Source organism: Dipodomys ordii, unplaced genomic scaffold (assembly GCF_000151885.1).
Source record: "Dipodomys ordii isolate 6190 unplaced genomic scaffold, Dord_2.0 Scaffold209, whole genome shotgun sequence".
NCBI lineage: Eukaryota > Metazoa > Chordata > Mammalia > Rodentia > Heteromyidae > Dipodomys > Dipodomys ordii.
In genome coordinates this window covers 472,113-494,300 of record NW_012267425.1, presented here as the reverse complement: position 1 = coordinate 494,300, position 22,188 = coordinate 472,113, and the positions used below count along the sequence as shown (strand labels likewise).

Sequence of the window (22,188 nt, the reverse complement as noted above, 5' to 3'; positions counted from 1 at the left end):
TGGAATTAGTTTATTTTCATAATTCCATTGTTTTTAACTCACCACAATATTGTCTTCAACTTCTGCTCTTATATATGGCCCCAAGATGCCTAGGTGTTCATTTAGTTCTCCACGGTATAAAGGTTGACTGAAGGAGCCATCAGTGAATTCCTGGAAAACTACCTTCTTGAACTGAGGAGCATTGCCACTCTGATCCCTGGAGAAAAAGTATAGAAAAAGCAGTATTATGATGGACAGGTAGGATGAATTACTTGATCTCATTGCTCTCATTGTTTCTGACACTTAGTAGAATTGGTGATAGATTGTCCAGAGAAGTGGGTCAAGGAGGAGAGAAAGGGGCATTGAAGACAGCTTTCAGGTTTCTGGTTTGGCCAAATGAAAAAACATGGCTATGTAATTCTGAGAAGGGGAGCCCTAAAGGGGAAGGAGGTTGGATACATGGTTTTAGACATATGGAATATGTGTATGAGTTAAATTAACAAATACACAGAGGTCAAGAGTTTGCAAAATTTTCATGTTCTCACTTTACAAGACATTTAAAAAACATTTTGCATGGTCATCTACTCTGTCCTCCTTTACTTTTTCAAGCCTTTCCTAATACATCAGATCTATGAAAGCAGATTTTTTTCTGTTTTGTCAGTTTTTGCCTTTTTCATATTTTTACCTTATGTTTGTATGCCCTTAAAGAATATAGTTCAGCTTTTGAAGTATCTAAATGGAAAATAATGTTTATATCCTTTTTTCTTTTGCTAGGCATGATTATTAATCTACACTGCTGTGTGTATCTATAGTTTATTCCTGCTGTTGCATAGTGTTCTGTTGTGTCAACATATCCCAATTACATATAAGAGCGTTCTTTGTAAATTTGGATGCTTACACCTGATATGAACCTTCTGTTAAGTCTTTTGATGAGCAATACAAGAAACATCCATTTGCCCCAAACTCTCACAAATACACTGCATTGACCATACTTTCATTTTTAGTAATTCTGGTGGGAACATTAGTATTTGCCTCATTGTAGATTTATTTTGTATTTTCCTAATCAGTACAGTACTATCTTCTCCTATTCTGTAGCTGATCTTATTCTTTTTATGTTATCGTTCAATATGCATAAGTTGATAATTTTGGCATAGTAAAAAAATCTCTCAAGGTAATTTTGTTTTGTATCTCAATGTCAGTTCTCTTTCTATACCCTAAGATTAAGGCATTCTCTTATTTCTTTGTTGCTAAAGTATTTATGATTTTATCTGTCTTCAATGGAGAGAGAGAGAGAGAGAGAGAGAGAGAGAGGTAGAGAGGTAGAGAGAGTTGTGAACTAGTTATCCATATCAGTGGTTTTTTTCATAGATACCAAAGATTTCAAAAATTTTTTACTGAAAACTGCTATTCAGTGATACTTTTGCCACAAATAAAGTGCATGTGTACATATGTGTCTATTTTCTGTTTTTCTCTTGTTTTATTTACATATGTGTTGATTCTCAGACCAATTGTCATAACTTTTTGTGTCTATGGTGGTCCTGGGGCTTGAACTCAGGGCCTAGGCACTGTTGCTGAGCTGCTTTTGCTCAAGACTAGCACTCTGCCACTTGAGCCACAGTGCTACTTCTGGCTTTCTGGGTAGTTTAGTGGTGATAAGAATCTCAAAGACTTTCCTGCCCCAGCTGTCGTCCAATTATGATCCTCAGGTCTCAGCCTTCTGAGTAGTTATGATTACTGGACAAGTCACCAGCACCTGGTGCCAATTGTCATACTTGTAATTACTATAATTAAAATAAGTCCAATTATGCAATTAAAGCAATTCCTCCCATCTTGTTCTTCTTGGCTCTTTGAATTTTTGTATTAATTTTTAGAGAAAGCTTGCTGAGATCTATAGAGGAAAAGACTTGTTGGGATTTTCATTCAGGCTATATTGAATCATAAATCACTTGGGAAGTAATTTTCTTTTTAAGTATGTTTTTCAATCCATGTAGATAGTATATCTTTGCATTATTTCTCTGGTACTTGGGATTGAACTCAAGGTCTTGTCCTTGATACATAAGTGCTCCACTACTTGAGTAATGTACCTAGTCCTTTTTATTATAATTTTTAAAGATTTTTTAAAAAGGATCTTGCAGTAGCTTTGCCTAGCTAGCCTTATACTATAATCCTATTTCTTCTGCCTCCTGAGTAGCTGGGACTGCAAGTATGTGCCACAATGCTCAGCTTGTTTCTGAAATAGGTTCTAACTTTGGACTCTTCTGGCCTTAAATCATGCTCTTTCTGTCTCTGCCTCCTAATTAGCTAGGATTATAGACATGTACCACCACATCACATCTGGTTATACAAATGTCAATCTGGCTATACACACACACACACACACACACACACACACACACACACAAATATGTTTGTACATGTAATTAGCATATATTACTTATACAAGGAAGTTTATTGTGATATTTTCCACATATGTATATACTATTTAGGTATTTTTAAAGGTTCTAATTTCCCATAGATATTCACAGAAAATTCTATGCAAAGATTTTGATATATTTATTTTTGGTGCTTATTATTACTTTGTTCTATTCTGTATATTAGTTTCACTTGCTCATTATTTCTCCCCTGACCAAATCACACAAACCTAACTTCTTCCTCAGTTTGTGGTCTCCTAGAAAGTATACTTTGGCTATTGGTCACTCTCAAGGGACAGATCTCAAGGAAAAATTTGACAGAAACCATAATTATAAAAGTCACAATAGGACTGTGTTAGGTTTTTCACTGCTATAATAAATAGGAGAAACTAATGATTGATTGATTGATTTGAGACCAGGGTGGTTTCAAACTAATGAGTCTCCTGCATGAGCCGCCATGCCTGGCTAAGAGAACAATTTAAGTGGAGGAAAGATTATTTTGGCTCATGGTTTCAAAGGTTTCATTCTATAGTCTAATGCATTCTGTGAACTTGTGGAGAGGCAGAGCATCATGGCAGAAAGGGTGGAGTGGATCAAAGATGTTTACTTCATGGATGCTGAGAAGCAGAGAGGAGGTAATAGGAAGGAACCAGGGCAAGATAAAGCACTGAAAGACAAGCCCCTAATGACCCATTTTCTCCAAACAGGCCCCAATTTCCACAGTTCCATTACCTCCAATAGTCTATATAATTATTAATCTGTCAGTGGACTAAGCCTTTTGTTAAACCAGAGCCCTCATGATCTGATCATCTCTGAAATGATCTAACAAACACACCTAGAAGTGTGCTTCACGAATCTCCTAGGTAACTCTCAATGCAGTGAAGTTGACAGGGCTAACCATTACAGGAGACATTTTCCAGCTGCTTATGAGAATAACATTCTTCTTCAGCCCAGCAAACTTTTAAGCAATATTATCTATGTGCTAATGCAGCACAGAGACAGCAATACTGACGGAACCTGAATGGTTATGGATAATTACCTTAGAAATGAAAAACACTGCTTCTATTTTTGCTGTCTCCTCCCATATTGCCACAATGAACACCTTCAGCAAACACATTCATTTCTTTGTTTGTTTGTTTGTTTTCAGTTCTAGGGATGGAACCCAGGGCTTTTTGCAGGCTAAGCAAGCACTTTACCTCTGAGCTACACCTCTAACCCTTGACTGTCACATTCTTGACATTGAAGCCCACATTGTCTCCAGGAAGAGCTTTACTCAGAAGTTCATGTTTCATTTCAGCATGTGATATTGAAGTGGGCAAAGATGACTACCTTGCTGAGTCTGTGTCACCAGTTGTGTAGATCCCCTGAAAGTGCTGCTACAAGCATTTGTTAGTTGGCCAAATTATTGGAAGGATATAAAGCAGAACTAAAAGCAACACAGTTTCACTCACATATCCATTTTCAAAGATGGTTTTCCATCTCTTGAACAAAAGTATGTTAACTATTTGGAACTGTAGCCTATTTTCCTAATTTAGGATTGACTTCTTTAATAATTTCTTCGTATCTCTTCTAGCTGTATGATTGTTCAGTGGAATCCATCTTGTTAATACAGACAATTAATTGTTTAACACCTAGTGGGTAAGCCAGAATGACATGATGGAAATATTAGCTTTGAATTCACCAGCACCCGCAGTAACAATCAGGACAGCACAGGCAAGTCTGAGATGTTCCCATAATCATGTTTGGGGGAATCAGTAAAGTCTCTGGGCATGGATAAAATCTCTGTGTTCTGGAGCATCAATGATAGTCACATGATAGTTTGTGGTCTCAAATCTCCACAGGGAAGTATCCAAGGTGATGCCAGCTTTGTTTATGCAAGACCCACTAGTATTTGAAGGATCACTTTTCCATCTCAACAGACTCAATTTTTATGGTGATTCTGTTGATCACACCACAGTAGTAGTGGACTGCCTGAATCCATATGTCTGGTGATAAAGATGTTGATATGAATCTTTTCCTTTCCTGGTTTTGGCTTACATTTAGCATTGGGTAGTTTTCATGAAATCTGTGTTCTGGCAGCAAACTTGTAGACAAGGCAATTCTGTATATTTCCCTCTTTTTGCTAACCTTGGCCTTAATACAGGCAAGATGATTCCAACTTGGAGCTTAGTACTTCAGGAAAACACTGATGGACTGATAGACTGATGGTTCATTCTTTTTTTGCCAGTTCTGGGGCTTGAACTGAGGGCCTGGGAACTGTCCCTGAGCCTCTCTGTGCTTAAGGCTAGCACTCTACCACTTGAGCCACAATGCCACTTCTGGCTTTTTCTGTTTATGTGGTACTGAGGAATGGAACTCAGGGCTTCATGCATGCTAGGCAGCACTCTACCTCTGAGCCACATTCCCAGCCCTGATGGTTCATTCTTAAAAACCCACTTCCCAGTTTTGATGGCCTGACTGTGTTGACACCCAGGACTCTTCTGTGTTGCAATATCCTCACTGGCTATCCATGGTTCTGGACCCTCTCTGCATCCAGTCCCTCTCCAGAGCTTGCCCAACATTGCATTGCAATCCAACCAGATGTCTTCTACAGGAATAAAGAACACACTATGGCTTTGCTCCAAGTGCCTGCTGCAGCTGAATTTCTTCTTATTAAGTCTCCTGATATGGAGGTGCTCTGTTGAATTGGGATGGAAGAAGTTGCCTTCTTCAGATTAGTTTTCATTTCCAAGGATAATGCTTCATTCTGTAATTTTCCATTCACATTGACTGCAAGCTCATTCATACATGGAGCTACACATGCTTAACAAGGACTATCCTTCTTTGTTCTTTTTAAGGTTATACAATAATTTGTCTAAGTTAGCTCAGGGAGGGATGGAGGCATAGCAAGTTCATTGGGAAGATAGGGAATTGGAGTCATCATCATGAGTTACCACCTGGTGTCAGCCTGCTGGAGTGACCTCTGATTTTATTACTTTAATAATATTTCATCATTATAGAGAGTATTTTATGGCCTGGTTTTATCCCACAATAATTACCTTTCCATTTCAGTACATTTTCATCTTATCCAATATTCCGTCCATAATCAAATTATGTTTGCTTTAAAAATTATAGCCACAATAATCCTCTGATGGATTAGGGGTGAAAATTGGAAGAAAGGGATCAGGATTAACTTCAAGGTTGGAAGTTTGAATAACTGAATGGATGGAATAGTCAATTCAGTTAATAATTATTAACAATTCATGTTAATAATAACATGATTGATTATTATGAAATGAATCTGAAAGAGGGAAAATTGATGATGTGTGGGAGAGAAGTGGAAGTAATGGAGCAATGTTTTTCATGAGAGAAGAAGGAATGAAATCAAGTATAAAATTGGTGTGGTGGGCTTTCTTTCTTTTTTTGTCAGTTGTGGGGCCTGAACTCTGGGCCTGGGCACTGTCAGCTCTTCAGCTCAAGGTGAGCGCTTTACCACCTGAGCCACAGCGCCACTTCTGATTTTCTGGTGGTTAATTGGAGATAAGAGTTTCACAGACCTTCTTGCCCCGGCTGGCTTTGAACTGATCCTCAGATCTCAGCCTCCTGAGTAGCTAGGATTACAGGCGTGAGCCACCAGCGACTGGTTTGGTTGGCTTTCTTTAGGCATATAGATGATCCATTTGATACCAGAGTATCAATAAAGAGAGGTGAAGATGAGAATCAGGGCCCCCGAAGCTTTCAGCTTTTTAATTTATTGCAGCAATGGAATGGCTGATTCAAGGGTAGCATGGGTTATTTCCTTTTGGTGGTGTTTTAAGACTATTGAGTTCTGAGAGCACAGTCTTCCATCTCTTTCTTGCTTTTTCCAAGTGCCTCTCTTTGGGGTGAACTTTTTACCTCATTTGCTGCTAATGGGTAATTCATTTCACATACTAGAGTATGTGGGCCTCAATTTCAGTAAATATGTTGGATATTAATTGCACAGTATCAGAGTGAGGATGGTGAAAAACATGGAGACTTAAGGAAAAGCAGAAAATGTAAGATAGAAATCAAGGAGGACATAAAATTCAGTGGATGAGGGAAATATTCTGTGGCTGATGGGCAACATAAGGGGTTGAAGAAAATGTGGGAAAGTGTTATGAGTATCTAAAGGGAGCTCTATCCTTCTTCAAGGACCTATAATTTCAAACTATTGCTCACTTCCACCTTTTCATTTCCCAACCACACATCCTCCAGTCATATTTGTTCCTTTTTGTCCTTCAAATATGCTACACTTGCCCCATTTCCAGGTTCTTTACATTTTCTATTCCCTCTTTTTGAGAACATTCTTTTTTGGGGAGGGTTGGTCACAGGCCTTGAATTCAGGGCCTGGTCACTGTCCCTGAGCTCTTTCATTCAAGGCTAGCTCTCTACCACTTTGAACCACAAAACTTCTGGTTTTCTGGTGGTTAATCCAGGCTGCTTTGAACTGGGATCCTCAGATCTCAGCGTCGTGAGTAGCTAGGATTACACAAGGGAGCCACCAGCACCCAGGAGAACATTTTTTTCCATAGCTTTATCAGTTGGCATTTTATTATCACTTAGGATTCAACTCCTAAAAGAGTATTTCTTTCCCCACCACCGTGAAAGCGATACCTACCAGCTACTGTACCATATTGTTCTATGATATTTTCTGAATAGTCCCACTGAAATTCCTTTACTTATATTTTAATTTATTATAATCTTGAACTCCCCAGGAGAATGTAAGCTCCATTCCAATGTTACAAATGTATCTATGATATAGTAGCTGCTCCTAATACTTCTTGACTCTTCTTATGCTAACCTTCCAAATATTAGTGTGCTTTCTCTTCCCTGCTCAACCTTTTTGTTTCTCCTCTAGAAATCAAATAGGCTATTTTGCCCTCTGGATCCCCCATATCTTGGAAATGAACCCTACCTACATCAACATCTTTGCCACACATTTCACTTCTTCCTCCTTCCTTCCTCAGTGCTTTTTCATGAGAAGATTCCTCATGCAGCTCATAATATAACAAATGAGGCTGTATTTCTACCATTTCAGTACTTGCTAAGTCAGAGATCACAAGAGCAGGAAAAGGGAATAACCAACAGACTCATACCTGTTTCTTAGAACATGAGGGGATCTACTCAGCCCATAGTCCCAAAGCCGTTCCACTGCTGCAATAAAATAATGTCGGGTTCTCTTCTGAAAGCTTCGGGGGCCCTGATTCTCATCTTCACCATAAATGTCAAAATCACCTCTCTTTATTTCTGTTGAGATGGTTTCATCATAGTCAGTTTCTTCTTGCTCTGATTCAAGGGTAGCATGGGTTATTTCCTTTTGGTGGTGTTTTAAGACTACTGGGTTTTGAGAGCACAGTCTTCCATCTCTTTCTTGTTTTTTCCAAGTGCCTTCTCTTTGGGTTGAACTTTTTACCTCATTTGCTGCTAATGGGTAATTCATTTCACATGGGTTCAAGGACAAAATATTGTCCATTGTCTTAAAGGATGTGTTTTTTGTTGAGTTCTCGTTGGATTTCCATTCTTCATTTGGTATCTGGGTAACATATTGGTTATCCAAAGCAAGAGAATCCAGCAGCTCATAGGGAGTCTTTTCAGAGTTTTTGGTTTTCTGAAGAAGGGTCTCTTCCATGAGGTCTACCTGGCTGGGAGATCCATGATTAGTTTCTGTAGGTGTATGATGAATGGAGACTTCAGGAATCAATTCAACTTTGCCAGGTGCTTCAGGCAAAACTCTTTTCAAGAGAACAGTGTTATTCATTTTTTTGTATGAGTTTGTGCCACTTGTCCCCAGGGAGTCAACCTTTCCTTGATCTTCAATGCTCTCTAATGGTAGGATAGCTAAAGAAAGGTTATTTTTATTAGCTCTTTGTAAGAAATTGCTGCCTTCTTGAGCCTTAGAGCTTTTTGTCCTGAATGTATAGTCTGAAGCTAGAAAATGAGAAGAGTTCTCTTGGGATGGTATCCTCATCAGATCCACAGATATGATTAATGGAAATGCTGATATATTTCCAATGGGTAATGCAGAGTTACTAGTCTGAGTGGTGCCATTGCTCATGAAAATACCTGGTAATGGAGACTGAGTAATGGCCTTTTCTCCATTCTTGTTGTACTCTATCTGTGTAAGGAGGCCCTGGGTTGAATATTTCATGTTTGGGGTTGAAGTGCCATCTACAATGTATCCCTTTTCAAGCTCTGTTTCTTGTAGAGGGAATCTGTGTTTTTTTAGAGCCTGTTTACCATACTGAGCAATAATGTTCTTCTGGCTTATATTAGGAGACATTCTTGTGCTTAGATAATTCTCTTCCATCTGTGTGGTTTGATTTCTCAAGCCTTCTATATTTGTTTCCTCTTCCTCACTTCTTTTTGAGAAATGGGCCACGTGAATCTCTGCTGTATTTGTTGAATCACTTTTTGATCTTATATCTTGAAGTATTGGTGCATATGCCTTTACATTTAAACTTAAATTTTGCCTTGGGCTTAGTAAGAAAAGGTTCTTCAAGACATTCTTAGTGCCAGTCAGTGCATACACCTGAGACAAAACTACATTCTCTTGTGTTGGTGCATCATCCCTTTCTGTCTCTTCCTGTAAAGTTTTTGCTTGGTCATATGTATCTTTTTCTTGTATATTCACCAAGGCCGTTAGTGATACACTGTCATTGCTTGGAAAAATTATCTCTTTGGGTCTTGTGTTTCTTGTAATTTCATCTTCTTCTACTACCACTTTTCTCTTCTCTGACAGAAATTTCTGCTCTGTTATAGACTTTTCTGATCCTAAGGATAGCAATTGCTTTAGAGTTGGTATGTGTCCAGAATTCAGGGAGTTCTTTCCATGCATACTTTTTATCCAGTTTGCTGATTCCAGATCTGCATTTGGCAACACAGGGCCCTCTTTTATTTGATTATCTATTTCCATATTTTTTGATGTAGTAGTTTTATTTGATACATGATTTACTGACAGAACTGTAGTATTTTTATCTACAAGCATTTCAACAGGAATCGAAGATGTCACTTGTTGAAAATTAGTGTTCCTTTTTAATATGGAATCTTGCCAGGCTGATGTGATATTTTCAATTAATGTTGGGCTATCAGTGTGAGCTTTTCTATCAGTTACTGAATGAGTAGATGCTTTATTTGTTTTTATCAAAGAGGTATTAACTTTGAATAAATCATTATCTTTGGTCAACAACATGGGTCCAGTTGACCTTTTTTCCTTGTGTAACCTATCAATCACAATTGATGATGCGTTTTTCCCTAGTGAACTTTCTTGACTATTTGTTAAAGCTGCTTCTAATGACTTGGAATCATTGTTTTTTTCACTCAAACTCACAAGTATACCAGTGTCAATAAATGGAGATGGCTTTTTGCCAAATACACTGCTGATTAACTGACTATTAATGTGAACTGATATATTTGGGGATCCTAAGGAACCTGCCTTTTCAGGACTTTCTGCTAAATTACTTGATAGAATTGTTGAAGTTACTAGGTGTTTTGGTAAACTAGAAACTTTCAAATCAAGTTTTTTAAAGTCTGATTCCATAGCTGTTTCCACATTCTTATTTGAGCTTAATTGGATATTTGGCTTGGGAGTAAATACTATGCCTCCACTGTGATGGAGTTCTGGCAAGAAATCTGCCACTTCATATGGGCCTTCATTATTGTCTATTGCACCAGGTAAATGATCATCAGGAATAGTCTCATATATGGTTTCTTGGAGATCTGACAGGGATAATCCAGTTGGAGTAGGACCCTGTCCCAAGGGCCTCAAAAAATCACTGGAGGACACATTTTGTATTTTAACCATCCCTATTCTTTCTCCAGATTGTGGGTCAATCTTCTCTATGTTGTTTTCTTGCATTGTAGTGGCTTTTAATTTCTTTTTCCTAGTGCTAGGTTGCCTTGAATTCTGGGAGAAGCTTCTGGGTTCGAGAGCATTGTTTTCACTCAGCAAATATGCTGAAATATCTTCATAAATATCCTCATAATAATCACCAATATTCCTGTAACAACTAGAAACCTTCAGTAAGGCGGTCATGCCTCTGTTCCGAAAGTCTGAGTTGTGGCACCCCAGAACCCACACACCTGGAGATGAAAAGAATAAGACTGGTTACTCATAACTCAGGTTCTAAGTAAGATCTATTTTAGAGGTTCTTTTCTATACCTAGATAAATGTGAAACTAATAGTAAAGTCCATTATAGCTCAAGTCTTGTGTTAAAGCTCTGACAAATGTAACCATCCAACTATGGTTTGTTTTTTTTTTTTTTTAAATTTTGCCTTGCTATTCTTCTTCTTCTTCCTTTTTTTTTTTTGTCGTTCATGGGGCTTGAACTCTGGGCCTGGGCACTGTTCCTCAGCTCTTCAGCTCAAGGGTAGCACTCTACCACTTGAGCCATAGCACTACTTCCAGTTTTCTGATGGCTAAATGGAGATAAGAGTCTCACAGACTTTCCTGCCCAGGCTGGCTTTGAACCACAATCCTCAGATCTCAGCCTCCTGAATAGCTAGGATTACAGGCGTGGGCCACCAGTGCCCAGCTTGCCTTGATATTCTTGTGCATTGCCAGTTTGTGACCATAACAAGCAAGAGCTGTAATTAAAAATGAATAGATATTGGGATAAATATACAACAGTGAAGAGCTCAATAGTCACACAAGTCCTTTGATGATGACAAGGATTTAATTTAGGAAGGTTTGTATATATCTGATATAACAAGTTGTAAAGTCAGATTTCCATGGTTCAGACATTGAGGAAGTCACTTAACTTCTTTGAACTCCAGTTTTCTAATCTTCAGTAAGACTTAATAGTATATCCCATCATATAATGTACAGAAATCATATAACATACATGCTATGGTTCTCAAGTAATTTGTCTCCCTAGATTCTATGTGATTAAAAGCTTCATTTCAATTAGGGTAGCATTAGGAGGTGGTGGAACCTTAGGACATTTGGGAGAATGCCCTTAGGAAGGATTAAGGTAATTCTTTCATGACCTCATGGTAGTTCTTAAAAGAGAGGGTTATTACAAAAGCCTGAGCCTGTTCCTTCCATTTATTTCTACTTTCTGGTATGAGATGTGATCCTTCCTCCACATGTATTCTACCATGTGCTGTTTGTCATAGGGCACTAACCAGAGTCTGTTCCATGCCATCTTGAGTTTTTAGTATCTTATTTTCTTCATAAATAGCTTTCCTAGTGGAAATAGCTATGCATTCATCATTATAGGGAAGGAAAACTGACTTACACATATTAGCATCCACTGACACCAGTTTTCAGGATACGTAAGCACAATAGCACAGCAATTGGGTCTAGGGCATATCTAATATAAAATACCATGGTAATACTATCAATATTAAATTTCTACCATAGGCAGGATTAGCTGAGTGAAGGAATGTAATACATTAAAATAGGCAATTCTGGGCGGTAAAGTAGTGCATAAAGTGCATAAAGGATAAGTTACCTAGATAATACTTTAAAATTTTTGCCATCTTGCATAGTCTTTGCAGACAAGATCTTAATTTCATATGTCCCTTCCAAGAGAAGCCTCTATTCTACAGAGCCATATGAGATGGTGGCATGTCCAGGAAAAAGGTTTCTATAGTCAATCCTGAATGTTGCATTCTGCATGCCATCAAATTATTTATAAAGTGGAAAAGGAGAATAAAAACATTTTCTAATGTTAAATACACAGAACATCCACTAATTCAGTTAATCTCAGGAAGCAATTACAGAATTTTCATGATCAAAATAAAGGAGAATCAGTAAAACATGTGAGATAGGAACCAGGAACTTAGCCTGAGGTGAAAAAAAGTCCCAAGTTGATAACTAAGCCTCAGGTCTAGAAAAAATCCAAGACTGGAGCATATTCAGACCATAACATTACCCCAAAATTTATGTTAGATCATGGAGGCAGGAAACTGGTCTCTATACTGTATTTGGTTATCTATTGTATTGATTCTTTCATAAAATAATCTGTTTCTTTTTAAGCTCTTATATTGAAATTTATGAATTAATTATACTGTTGGAGGTGTGTGTGTGTGTGTGTGTGAAAGTGTGTGTGCGCGCACGCACGCATTGGTCTGATCCTGGGGCTTGAACTCAGGGCCAGGGCGCTGTCCCTGAACTTTTGTGCTCAAGGCTAGTGATCCACTACTTGAGCCACTACTTCACTTCTGGCTTTTTGGTGTTTTTCGGACTTTCCTGCCCAGGCTAGCTTTGGACTGCAATCCTCAGATCTTGGCCTCCTGAGTAGCCATTATAATGTTTTAAATTTATTTTGGCCACTGATATAAGAAGATAATCTCATTACAAAATTCAACCAATGTGTATGTAACTAAAGTCTTTTTTTTTTTTTTTTTGGTTGTGGGGCTTGAACTCAGAGCCTGGGCACTGTCCCTGAGCTCTTTTGCTCAATGCTAGCTTTCTACCACTTTGAGCCATAGCTTCACTTTCGGTTTTCTGGTGGTGAGTTAGAGATAAGAGTCTCAAGGACTTTCTTGCCTGGGCTGGCTTTGAACCACAGTCCTCAGATCTCAGACTCCTAAGTAGATAGGATTACAGTTGTGAGCCACCCACACCTGACTTGTAACTAAAGTCTCTTAATTATCGTTTCCAAATCCCAGGCCTCTGTCAGAGTAAAGCCCTGCTATCTTTGGTCAGTCCTTTCTTGTTTGCTTATTGTGGTTCATTTCTCTTCTGTTCACCTACTTGCTATTTTCTTCGGTATATGGTAGGAATTAGTTTGGTCTCGGGTATAACAATGGAATTTTAAGTGTCACAAACCCTAATTAAGTCATTTATTTCATTTGTAATCCTGTTCTATACTGACCCAACACAGTAATTTATTCTATATGTTAACAATCTTGATCAGGTCATATTCATATGATCTTTAAGAGAAAATAGTAACATTTAACCTACAAAAATAGTGTAGAACAAAAAGAGAACTGTAAATCCTAGTGGAAAGTGGGAGCAGAAAGGTCAGTATATTAAAATCAATACAAGGCACAGTTTCCACAAGTTAAGACCATAGAGTGTATATATAGGGTGAAATGGTAATTCATCTGGATGAAATAGAAAAAAATGGAAGAGTTGGACACTGGTGGCTCATGCCTGTAATCCTAGCTACTAAGGAGGCTGAGATCTAAGAATTGCAGTTCAAAGTCAGCCCAGGAAGGAAAGTCCATGAGACTCTTATTTCCAGTTAACCACCAGAAAACCAGAAATGGCTAGCTTTGAGCAAAAGAGCTCAGGGACAGCACCCAGGCCCTGAGTTTAAGCCCCATGATCAACAAAAAAGGAAGAAAGAATTATAAGGAAGTATTACTTAATTGAAGATGACCAGTTTCTGTATGTGTATTCTGATAAAAATTTATTCACAAAAGCAGGCATCTAGCCAAGAGCCATAGAACCGGCTCCTGGTGTAGCTGGTCACCTGCAGTGTCTTTAATGAAACTTCAAAAGATGACCTGTTTTTAACATAGTGGACAAAAGCTTTTTTCCACTTTTTTCCTGTTCATTTCTTTCTTTCTTTCTTTCTTTCTGGCCAGTCATGGGGCTTGAACTTGGGGCCTGGGTGCTGTCCCTTGGCTCTTTCGCACAAGGCTAGTGCTCTACTTCTTTGAGCCACAGAGCCATTTCTTTTCCTTTTCATTTCAGAAATCATCCCAGAGACAGAACACAATATCTACATTCAATCAAACTAATAAAAATCCTGAAGCTAAGAAAATACAAAATAGTGTAAGTGCAATCAATGTCAAAAAGGTATTAGAAGATCCAGAGAGTGGCTACCTATGGCTTGCATATTTCAGAAAAGTCCAGGAGGGCATATTTTTTAGTAGTGTCAAACTTTGATTTAAAATATTTATTACAAAAATGAGATCAAGGTATACAAGCTATTATCAGTGACTTTGCTGGACTTCTTTCAACACAAGCCTCAAGAAATAGACCCAAGCAAATAATTATCTACTCTAGCCACTTTTGCAGTAAAGTTTGTTTTGTAAGTGATGGAGGGAAGGAAATACAAACAACCCTACAACCTTGATCTTGATGGACTGGAGAGAAATAATACTGACAATATAATCACCTGTCAAAGAAAGAAATCCTGCTAGCTTGATTCCTGAGGAATGGATTAAAAATATGACATATAAGCACAATGGAATTTTTACTCAGCCATAAAGAAGAATGAAATTGTATTATTTGCTGGAAAGTGATAGAACTGAATATCATCATATTAAGTAAAATAAGCCAGTCCCAAAAGACAAGTATCTCATGAAACTAGGAGAAAACAAAATGAGACAAAAACAAGGTCATATAAGTAAGTAGGGGACTACTAGAAGTAAAAATGAAGTAGATGTAGAGTACATTAGAGGATTTAATATGACCAAAGCACATCATATGTACATATGGAAATAGGATGAAACCCTTTACTATGTACAATTTAACATAAACCAGCAAAATCATTAAAAATGTGAAAAGTATATAAATGGCTATTGAAACAATCATAACAGTTGGTGAAAGGATAAAATAAATAACTAACCTGGATTTTCCATTGACATGAAGACAGTTTCCCCTGAGAATGGGAATAGGGTAAGTGTATCTTCATAGACCATTTTATGTTTGAAGGTATATCCAGAGATGAAGACAGATAAGAAGTCAGTCTGTGCTCCAACACTCAGAATGTACCAGTATGCCACCTCATGCAAACAAACTGATAACTGCAAGCTATCAAAAACATAGCCATTTATGCCTGCAAATGCAATAGGGAACAAGAGGTTTAGCAGTATCCTGGATTTATTCTTTGGATTATGATTGTCATGATATAATTAGAACTTGTTATATTTTATGCCTATCACCTCCTAGGAAGAGATAGTCTTATCCCTATCCAACCAAAGATAGCATTATACCTCTTGCTTCACAAGCTAGGCCCTCAGTCCTAACAAAGAGAGTCATAGACCATCATGTAAAGATGGATTTGAATACTTTATCGGGTGAGGGGGCAGTTTAATGAGGGAGCAAGTATTTGTATTATCTCAGCTATTTCCCTACAAACTGTTTATTGTTTGCAGGGAAGAAATAGAAACTTACACAGAGAAACCAGAAACTTGGCCAAGTAATTAGTGTTAACCTCTGGTGATCATTATTAACCTCTAATGATGCTATAAAGTCAAGGAAATAAAACATTAGATGTTTGTCTAGATCCTTGTATGGAAGGAGGAAATAAAATACGTAAAATACGGTGTTGGTTGGTGCAACTGGAATGTCAGCTAGCAGTTACAGAAATGTATCAGTGTGAAATATCTAGAATTTCATAATGTCACTCTGGTTATGTAAGAATAAATATTCAGAGGAAATATATAATGAAGTATAAAGAAATAAAATGGCATGATATCTGCAACTTGTATCAAGTGAAAAATAAGTAGTAAAAGTACATATGGCTAGGTACCAGTGACTCAAACCTGTAACTTAGCTACTGAGGAGGATGAGATCTGATTATGGTTTGAAGCCAGCCAAAGCAGGAAAGTCCATGAGACTCTTTCAAAACAATTGTACAAATTGTACAAATTATACAAATAATTGTACAAAGGAGCTGCCATTCTACAAAACAGTTTATGAATACAATTTGTTTTGATCAATGTTACCCCTTTCAACATCTCACCCATCCCACCCAACCCTCTCTTTTCTTAATTTTGTAGAATATACACTGAATTTTTGAGTGCATTAGCCCCCCCACCCTCCATGACCATCTCATCTCCAATTCACCATCTGAAAGCAGGAAGGAAGTGGAAGTGAGCGAAAAAACTCAGGGATAGCACCCAGACCTTGAGCTCAAACCCCAGGACTGGCATAAAAAAGTATGTATATAGAGAAAATGATAAAGCTGATTTAGCAAAATGTTAAAAATTGATAAACCTGGGTAAAAAGTATATACATGTTCTCAGTATAAATTTAAAACATCTTAAGTTTTAAATCACTGGAAATTAAAGAGCTAAGCAGAAGTAACACTGGCTTTAAGGGATATTGTTTCTGAGGTTCTTTTTCATACAGATATCCCTCCACCCATTTTATAAACTTTTTTCTACTCTTTCAAGTGCAGTAATCAATGGTCAGAGAGTATATTGCTTTGAATAAATAATTAAAAAATAAGACAGGCTTAGGTCTGTAATCTTAGCTACTCAGGAAGCTTAGATCTGTGGGTCCCTGTTTAAAGCCAGCCTGAGTAGACAAATCCAATAGACTCAATTCTAATTAACTAGCAAAAAGCTGGAAGTGGCTTAAAAATGAAAATGTAACTGAAGGGACTAAAAACCTAAAAACTTTTAGAGGAATGGACTATGAGTCTGAATGATAATAGGCCACTACTAGTAGAAATTTAAGCTAAGACCTAGAACCGGTGGCTCACACCTGTAATCCTAGCTACTCAGGAGGCTGAGATCTGAAGATCGCAGTTCAAAAACCAGCCCGGACAGGAAAGTCTGTGAAACTCTTATATCTAATTAAATACCAGAAAACTGGAAGTGATGCTGTGGCTCAAGTGGTAGAACACTTGCCTTGAGCTGAAGAGCTCAGGGACAGCACCTAGGCCCAGAGTTCAAGCACCACAACTACCACCAACAACAGAAAAAGAAATTTAAGCTAAATACATAGCTCAACTTGAAGCTAAAGGGCTAAACTTTCAGAAAAGATGCACAGAATTAAATAAGTCACATACTGGCAGGTGAGTATAACCAATAATATGACTTTTTAGGGCTTTTGGACAGTCTTTGCATGCATTTTGTTCAGGATTTTAGTTTCATTTAGGGAATAAATGGGATGAAGTTTGTTTATTCTGTCTTAAACAGATTCAAAATTTCAAAAGGCATGCATTTTTGTTTTAATGGGTGGAGTACAGTCTTCCAAAAGACTATACTAGCCAGGTGCTGATGGCTCACACCTGTAATACTAATACTTAGGAGGCTGAGATCTGAGAATCACAGTTTAAAGCTATCCCTGGCAGGACGGTTTGTGAGATTCATCTCCAATTAAGCACCTAAAGAGCTGGAAGTGGTAGAGCACTAGCCTTGAGAAAAAAAAAAGTGCAGGGACAGGCTCAGGCCCTGAGTTCAAGCCCTAGGAGAGAGAGAAACACACACACACACACACACACGCACGCACACACACACACACACACACACACACACACACACACACATGGGGGGGGGCGAGGAGGGGAAGGGAGAGGCGAGAGGGAAGAGAAAATACTAGCTATCCACTAGCATTGCAAGAGAATATTCTTTGATTTATAGGCCCTCTAGTGGTCATAATTTCTACTTCATTTATTTTGCCTTTCCTGGTAGGGTAGTGAGATTATAACCATGCTTTTAACTATTCAGACTTGTATGTATAAACAATTTACAAATGTATTTGATAGACTGCATTGTATCCTAATTCCCAAGACTTCAAAGTGTGACTGTTTTTGAAGATGAGTCTTTAAAGATACAATTAGTTAAAAATAAGGTCAGTGGGATGTGCAGTAACCTTATAAGAAGAGATTATAATGCAGACAGCCAGGAACATAGGGAAGACCATGTGAGGATACAGAGAGAGACAACCTCTGCAAGTCAAAGAAGAAAGTAAGCCTGCCAGCACCTTCCAGCTTCCAGAACTGTGAGAACATAAGTCTCTGATACTTTAGAAGACTAACATGATATATGTATTATATAAACATGGAGAAAATATGCTTTTAAATGAATTAATTGGGCATGCAATAATTGGAAAGCTATAATATGGGTGGTAAGAAAGAGGATTCAGCCAAGTAAATATTGAAAGAAAAAAATGTAACTACATTTTAAAAATATGAATGATAAGCTCATTTGTGCACTTGATTATACATTTGCAGGTAACAAGTTTTAAAGAAACATTACTTGCATGATTCTTGATCTCCTTCACTATCTTGGTATTTTTTGGTGGTGTCCATTTTCCTTTATACAACATCCATTGTATGTAAGTGGTACTTTACTCACTGTGCATTATGTTTGAGGCCTGGAACTCTGGATCCTTTGGCTGCACTGCAGCTGTGTTGGAGAGGAAGTGCTGCATATTCTCCGTGAGGTACCAGCTTTGATTTTCATCAAATACAGAAAACAGGATGACATTTCTCTTGTCTGACATCATCTGTTAATTACATATATTGAAAAAGAGAACAAAATGATATTGTGAGTGAGGAAGTGAAATTCTGTGATGGAGTACACTAATCCTCTGGTTCAAATTGCATTTCCTCTTGAGTTGTTGGGGAGTCATGTCAGGAGAGGGGCTCAAAGACCTCTCAGTCTGGGATAGCACAAGACACTGCAATTTTATATTTCCAAATCTCAATCCCAACATCACATTCACTAAACCAAAGGACCATCCAATGAATCTGTATGTACCCATGAAACTATGCAGGACTGAGACTCAAATTCCCATTTGCAGACACAGAGTACTGGAGCGAGGACTGCAAGCTGTGAGGCAGCGGTGCCACAGTGAGTCTGCAGGTCTACCACTGCCCAGCACAAGTTCAGTGAGGAATGGGTTGAGGTATGAACACCATGCCAAATGGAAAGACAGAGTCACCTAGAATCCTGGGTTCCATTTGATTTGAGCCCAGTGGAGAGATAATTAGAAGTTGGTGCACACCACAGCAATCTGAGAATTGTGTTAGTGAAGTAGAGAAGGAGCTAAGACTGTGCAGGAGCCTGGCAGATGCAAATTTCCATCAATCCAGTGGAGAGAGAACTTGAAAAACATGAGGGGCAAGGTGGTCTGAAGCTTGCCCAACTTGCAAAACTGTTTTCTGTTTACCTGTTGTGAGAGCTCCAGCCTTGCACTGAATGGATGGGCACTCTGCCACTGAGCTAAATTCCCAAATCAAACAACCCACTTTGATCTAACCTGTTCAGACTTTTAAAAATGCTCTAGAGAGAATTCACCTACCTTCCCAACAAGGAAGAAGAACCAAAGTTTCCTTCCTTCCTTCCTCCCTCCCTCCCTCCCTCCTTTCTCCTTTCTCCCCTCTCCCTCCCTCCCTTTCCTTCCTTCCTCCCTCCCTCCCTTCCTTCCTATCTGCCTTTCTTCTTGCTCACTTGCTTTCTCTTTATGCATTTCTTTCTTTTGGTGGCACTGGGACTTGAACTAGGACATCATTTGCTAGGTAGGTACTCTACCACTTGAATGACACTTCTATTCCTTAGTGTTTTTTTAATCTTTCTTTTTTAAAGATGCTATTGTGTTTTTGGTTTTTGTTTTAGTTGGTCGTGGGGCTTGAACTCTGGGCCTGAGCACTGTCCCTCAGCTCTTCAGCTCAAGACTAGCACTCTACCACTTGAGCTACAGCGCCACTTCTGGTTTTCTGAGTGGTTGATTGGAGATAAGAGTCTCAAGGACTTTCCTGCCTGGGCTGGCTTTGAACTGCGATCCTCAGATCTCAGACTCCTGAGTAGCTAGGATTACAGGTGTGAGCCACCGGCGCCCGGTTAAAGATGCTATTGTTGATGTGTTCATATTAACTTTTCTATTTTGTCTTTCTCTGCACATTTCTTACTGTGCTTAGAACAGGTACTTAGAAGTACTTTTCTGAGTACTTATTTCTTGCTAAAAAGCACTGACTTGGGCCCATTAATTCACTTAAAAGCAAGAGGAAAACCTTCCGTACCTGCCTCCATTTTACATCTGTCTCCTTTACTCTGAGTCTCTCACTCTCGGGTAACCACCCTGAATTCCAGGAAGGACACAACTAGCTGACAACATCTTTATGACAAAGGAATAAAACTACCTCCCAAGGAAAGGATCAGCAGAGCATGGCAAGACAGACCACCCTAGCCTCAAATGAAGACAATTACCTATAATGAATGAGGCTGCACACTGGAGCAGTAGGAATCCTGTCATGGAACCAGACTGTTCCCTTCTCTGGAACCCTCACCAACCAGAATTTAATTATTAATCAGTACACATTTTGCCTGGGGCTAGGCATACCTCTTGCCCCTTACCCTAATTCTTCTTCTAACTAAACCTAAAACTCATGTTTATACCCTGAAGATGTTGTGAAGTGCTTGTTTTGCTTCTTCCCTCCTTTCCTTTCCCCATTACTCATCTATTTGATATATTGGGATGAGTGGCTGGACCTGACATGTGGAGCCATTAATGTTGGACCTCTGGCCTTGAACTCCTGGTTATATGTCCTCTGTCACTACAATTTCTAATACTTTAACAATATATACTTTCCCCACTTTTATGACTTCTCTTTTCCTTTCTTTTAGTATAAACTCCTAGTTTATCCCATAAGTATACTATACATATTATGATTATACATTATATTATATATCAATATATCTATATAATATATAGTATATTGTTAAATTATATATATATACATGTTTATATACACATAATTATATATACTTATAAGTATATAGATATAGTTATGTAGATTTTATATATTCATATGGATATTAATATAGATATATAATTAGAATTACATTTATAAAATTTATATATTTACAAATATATAAATATTCATATTTATATTCATATATTTTTATAATTTATTTATACAATAGATTATAAATTATAAAGTTATATAATATATTTTATACACTTATATTTATATGTAATATATACTATAAGTAAGTGTATATACTTATATATGTATATAAGTATACATAATTATATACTATAATATGTATTTTATAGTACAATAATATACATATACTATATAATTCCTTTTCTTTATAATTTTATTGAAAGGAATAATTGAAGTTTCCAACATTTTTTGTTGTTATTTTTGTTTTTTGTCAGTCGTGGGGCTTGAACTCTGGGCCTGGGTGCCCAGAGTTCAAGGAAAGCTCTCTACTGCTTGAGCCACAGCACCACTTCCAGTCTTCTGGTGGTTAATTGGAGATAAGAGTCTCGCAAACATTCCTTCCCGGGCTGGCTTTGAACTGTGATCCTCAGATCTCAGCCTCCTAAGTAGCTAGGATTATAGAGGAGAGCTACCAGCACCCGGCTTCAACTTTTTTTTTTTTAACCACATCTAAATAACTGTCTTTTTGTTTTGTTTTGGTGTCAGTTCTAGGACTTAAACTTAGTGCCTGGGCGCTGTCCCTGGGCTCTTTTGCTCAGGACTAGTGTTCTACTACTTGAGATACAGCTCCACCTGTGGCTGTTTTGGTCGTTAATTGAAGATGAGTCTCATGGACTTTCTTGTCCAGGCTAGCTTCAAACCATGATCATCAAATCTCAGCCTTCTGAATAGCTAGGATTACAGGCATGAGCTACTGGCATCTGGCTAACTGGTTGTTGTTTTAAATTGTTCATTTAATTATTGATGTTGTGTTCTTGAATGGTAGAGAAAAATATGCCCAACCGAATATACAAATGGCAGCAGAGAAACACAAATAATATGCAAAAGCAAGACAATTTGACTATCTCAAATTCTCATAATAGATCAACAACTTAATTCAAAGATTCTGAGATAGCTAAAATGACAGATGAAGAACTCAAAAATTAACTTTAGAGAAATGACCAATGACCTCAAAGAGGACTCAAACAGATAATGAATTAAAGAAGTCAGAACAGGACAAAGCCAGTTGCTGATGGCTCACACCTGTGATCCTAGCTACTCAGGAGTTACAGATCTGAGGATCACGGTTTAAAGCTAGCCGGGACAGGAATGTCTGTGAGACTCTTATCTCCAATAAACCACCAGAAAATTGGAAGTGGCTTAAGCTGTGGCTCAAGTGGTAGAGCACATGCCTTGAACTGAAAAGCTCAGGGACAGCATCCTGGCCCAGAGT

At 38.1% G+C, this 22,188-nt stretch overlaps 1 protein-coding gene across 3 annotated transcripts in view; it reads right to left on the bottom strand.

Moving 5' to 3' along the window:
- Positions 1-22,188, bottom strand: part of F8 (coagulation factor VIII, procoagulant component) — an 83,069-nt gene that overhangs the window by 29,516 nt on the left and 31,365 nt on the right. For all 3 annotated transcript variants that reach the window (XM_013035393.1, XM_013035395.1, XM_013035394.1), the window contains exons 12-15: positions 18,382-18,532; positions 14,919-15,128; positions 7,487-10,469; positions 43-196 (exon numbers count right to left, since the gene is read on the bottom strand). In XM_013035393.1, coding sequence (XP_012890847.1) covers positions 43-196; positions 7,487-10,469; positions 14,919-15,128; positions 18,382-18,532 — 3,498 coding nt within the window. The remainder of the gene's footprint in view (positions 1-42; positions 197-7,486; positions 10,470-14,918; positions 15,129-18,381; positions 18,533-22,188) is intronic.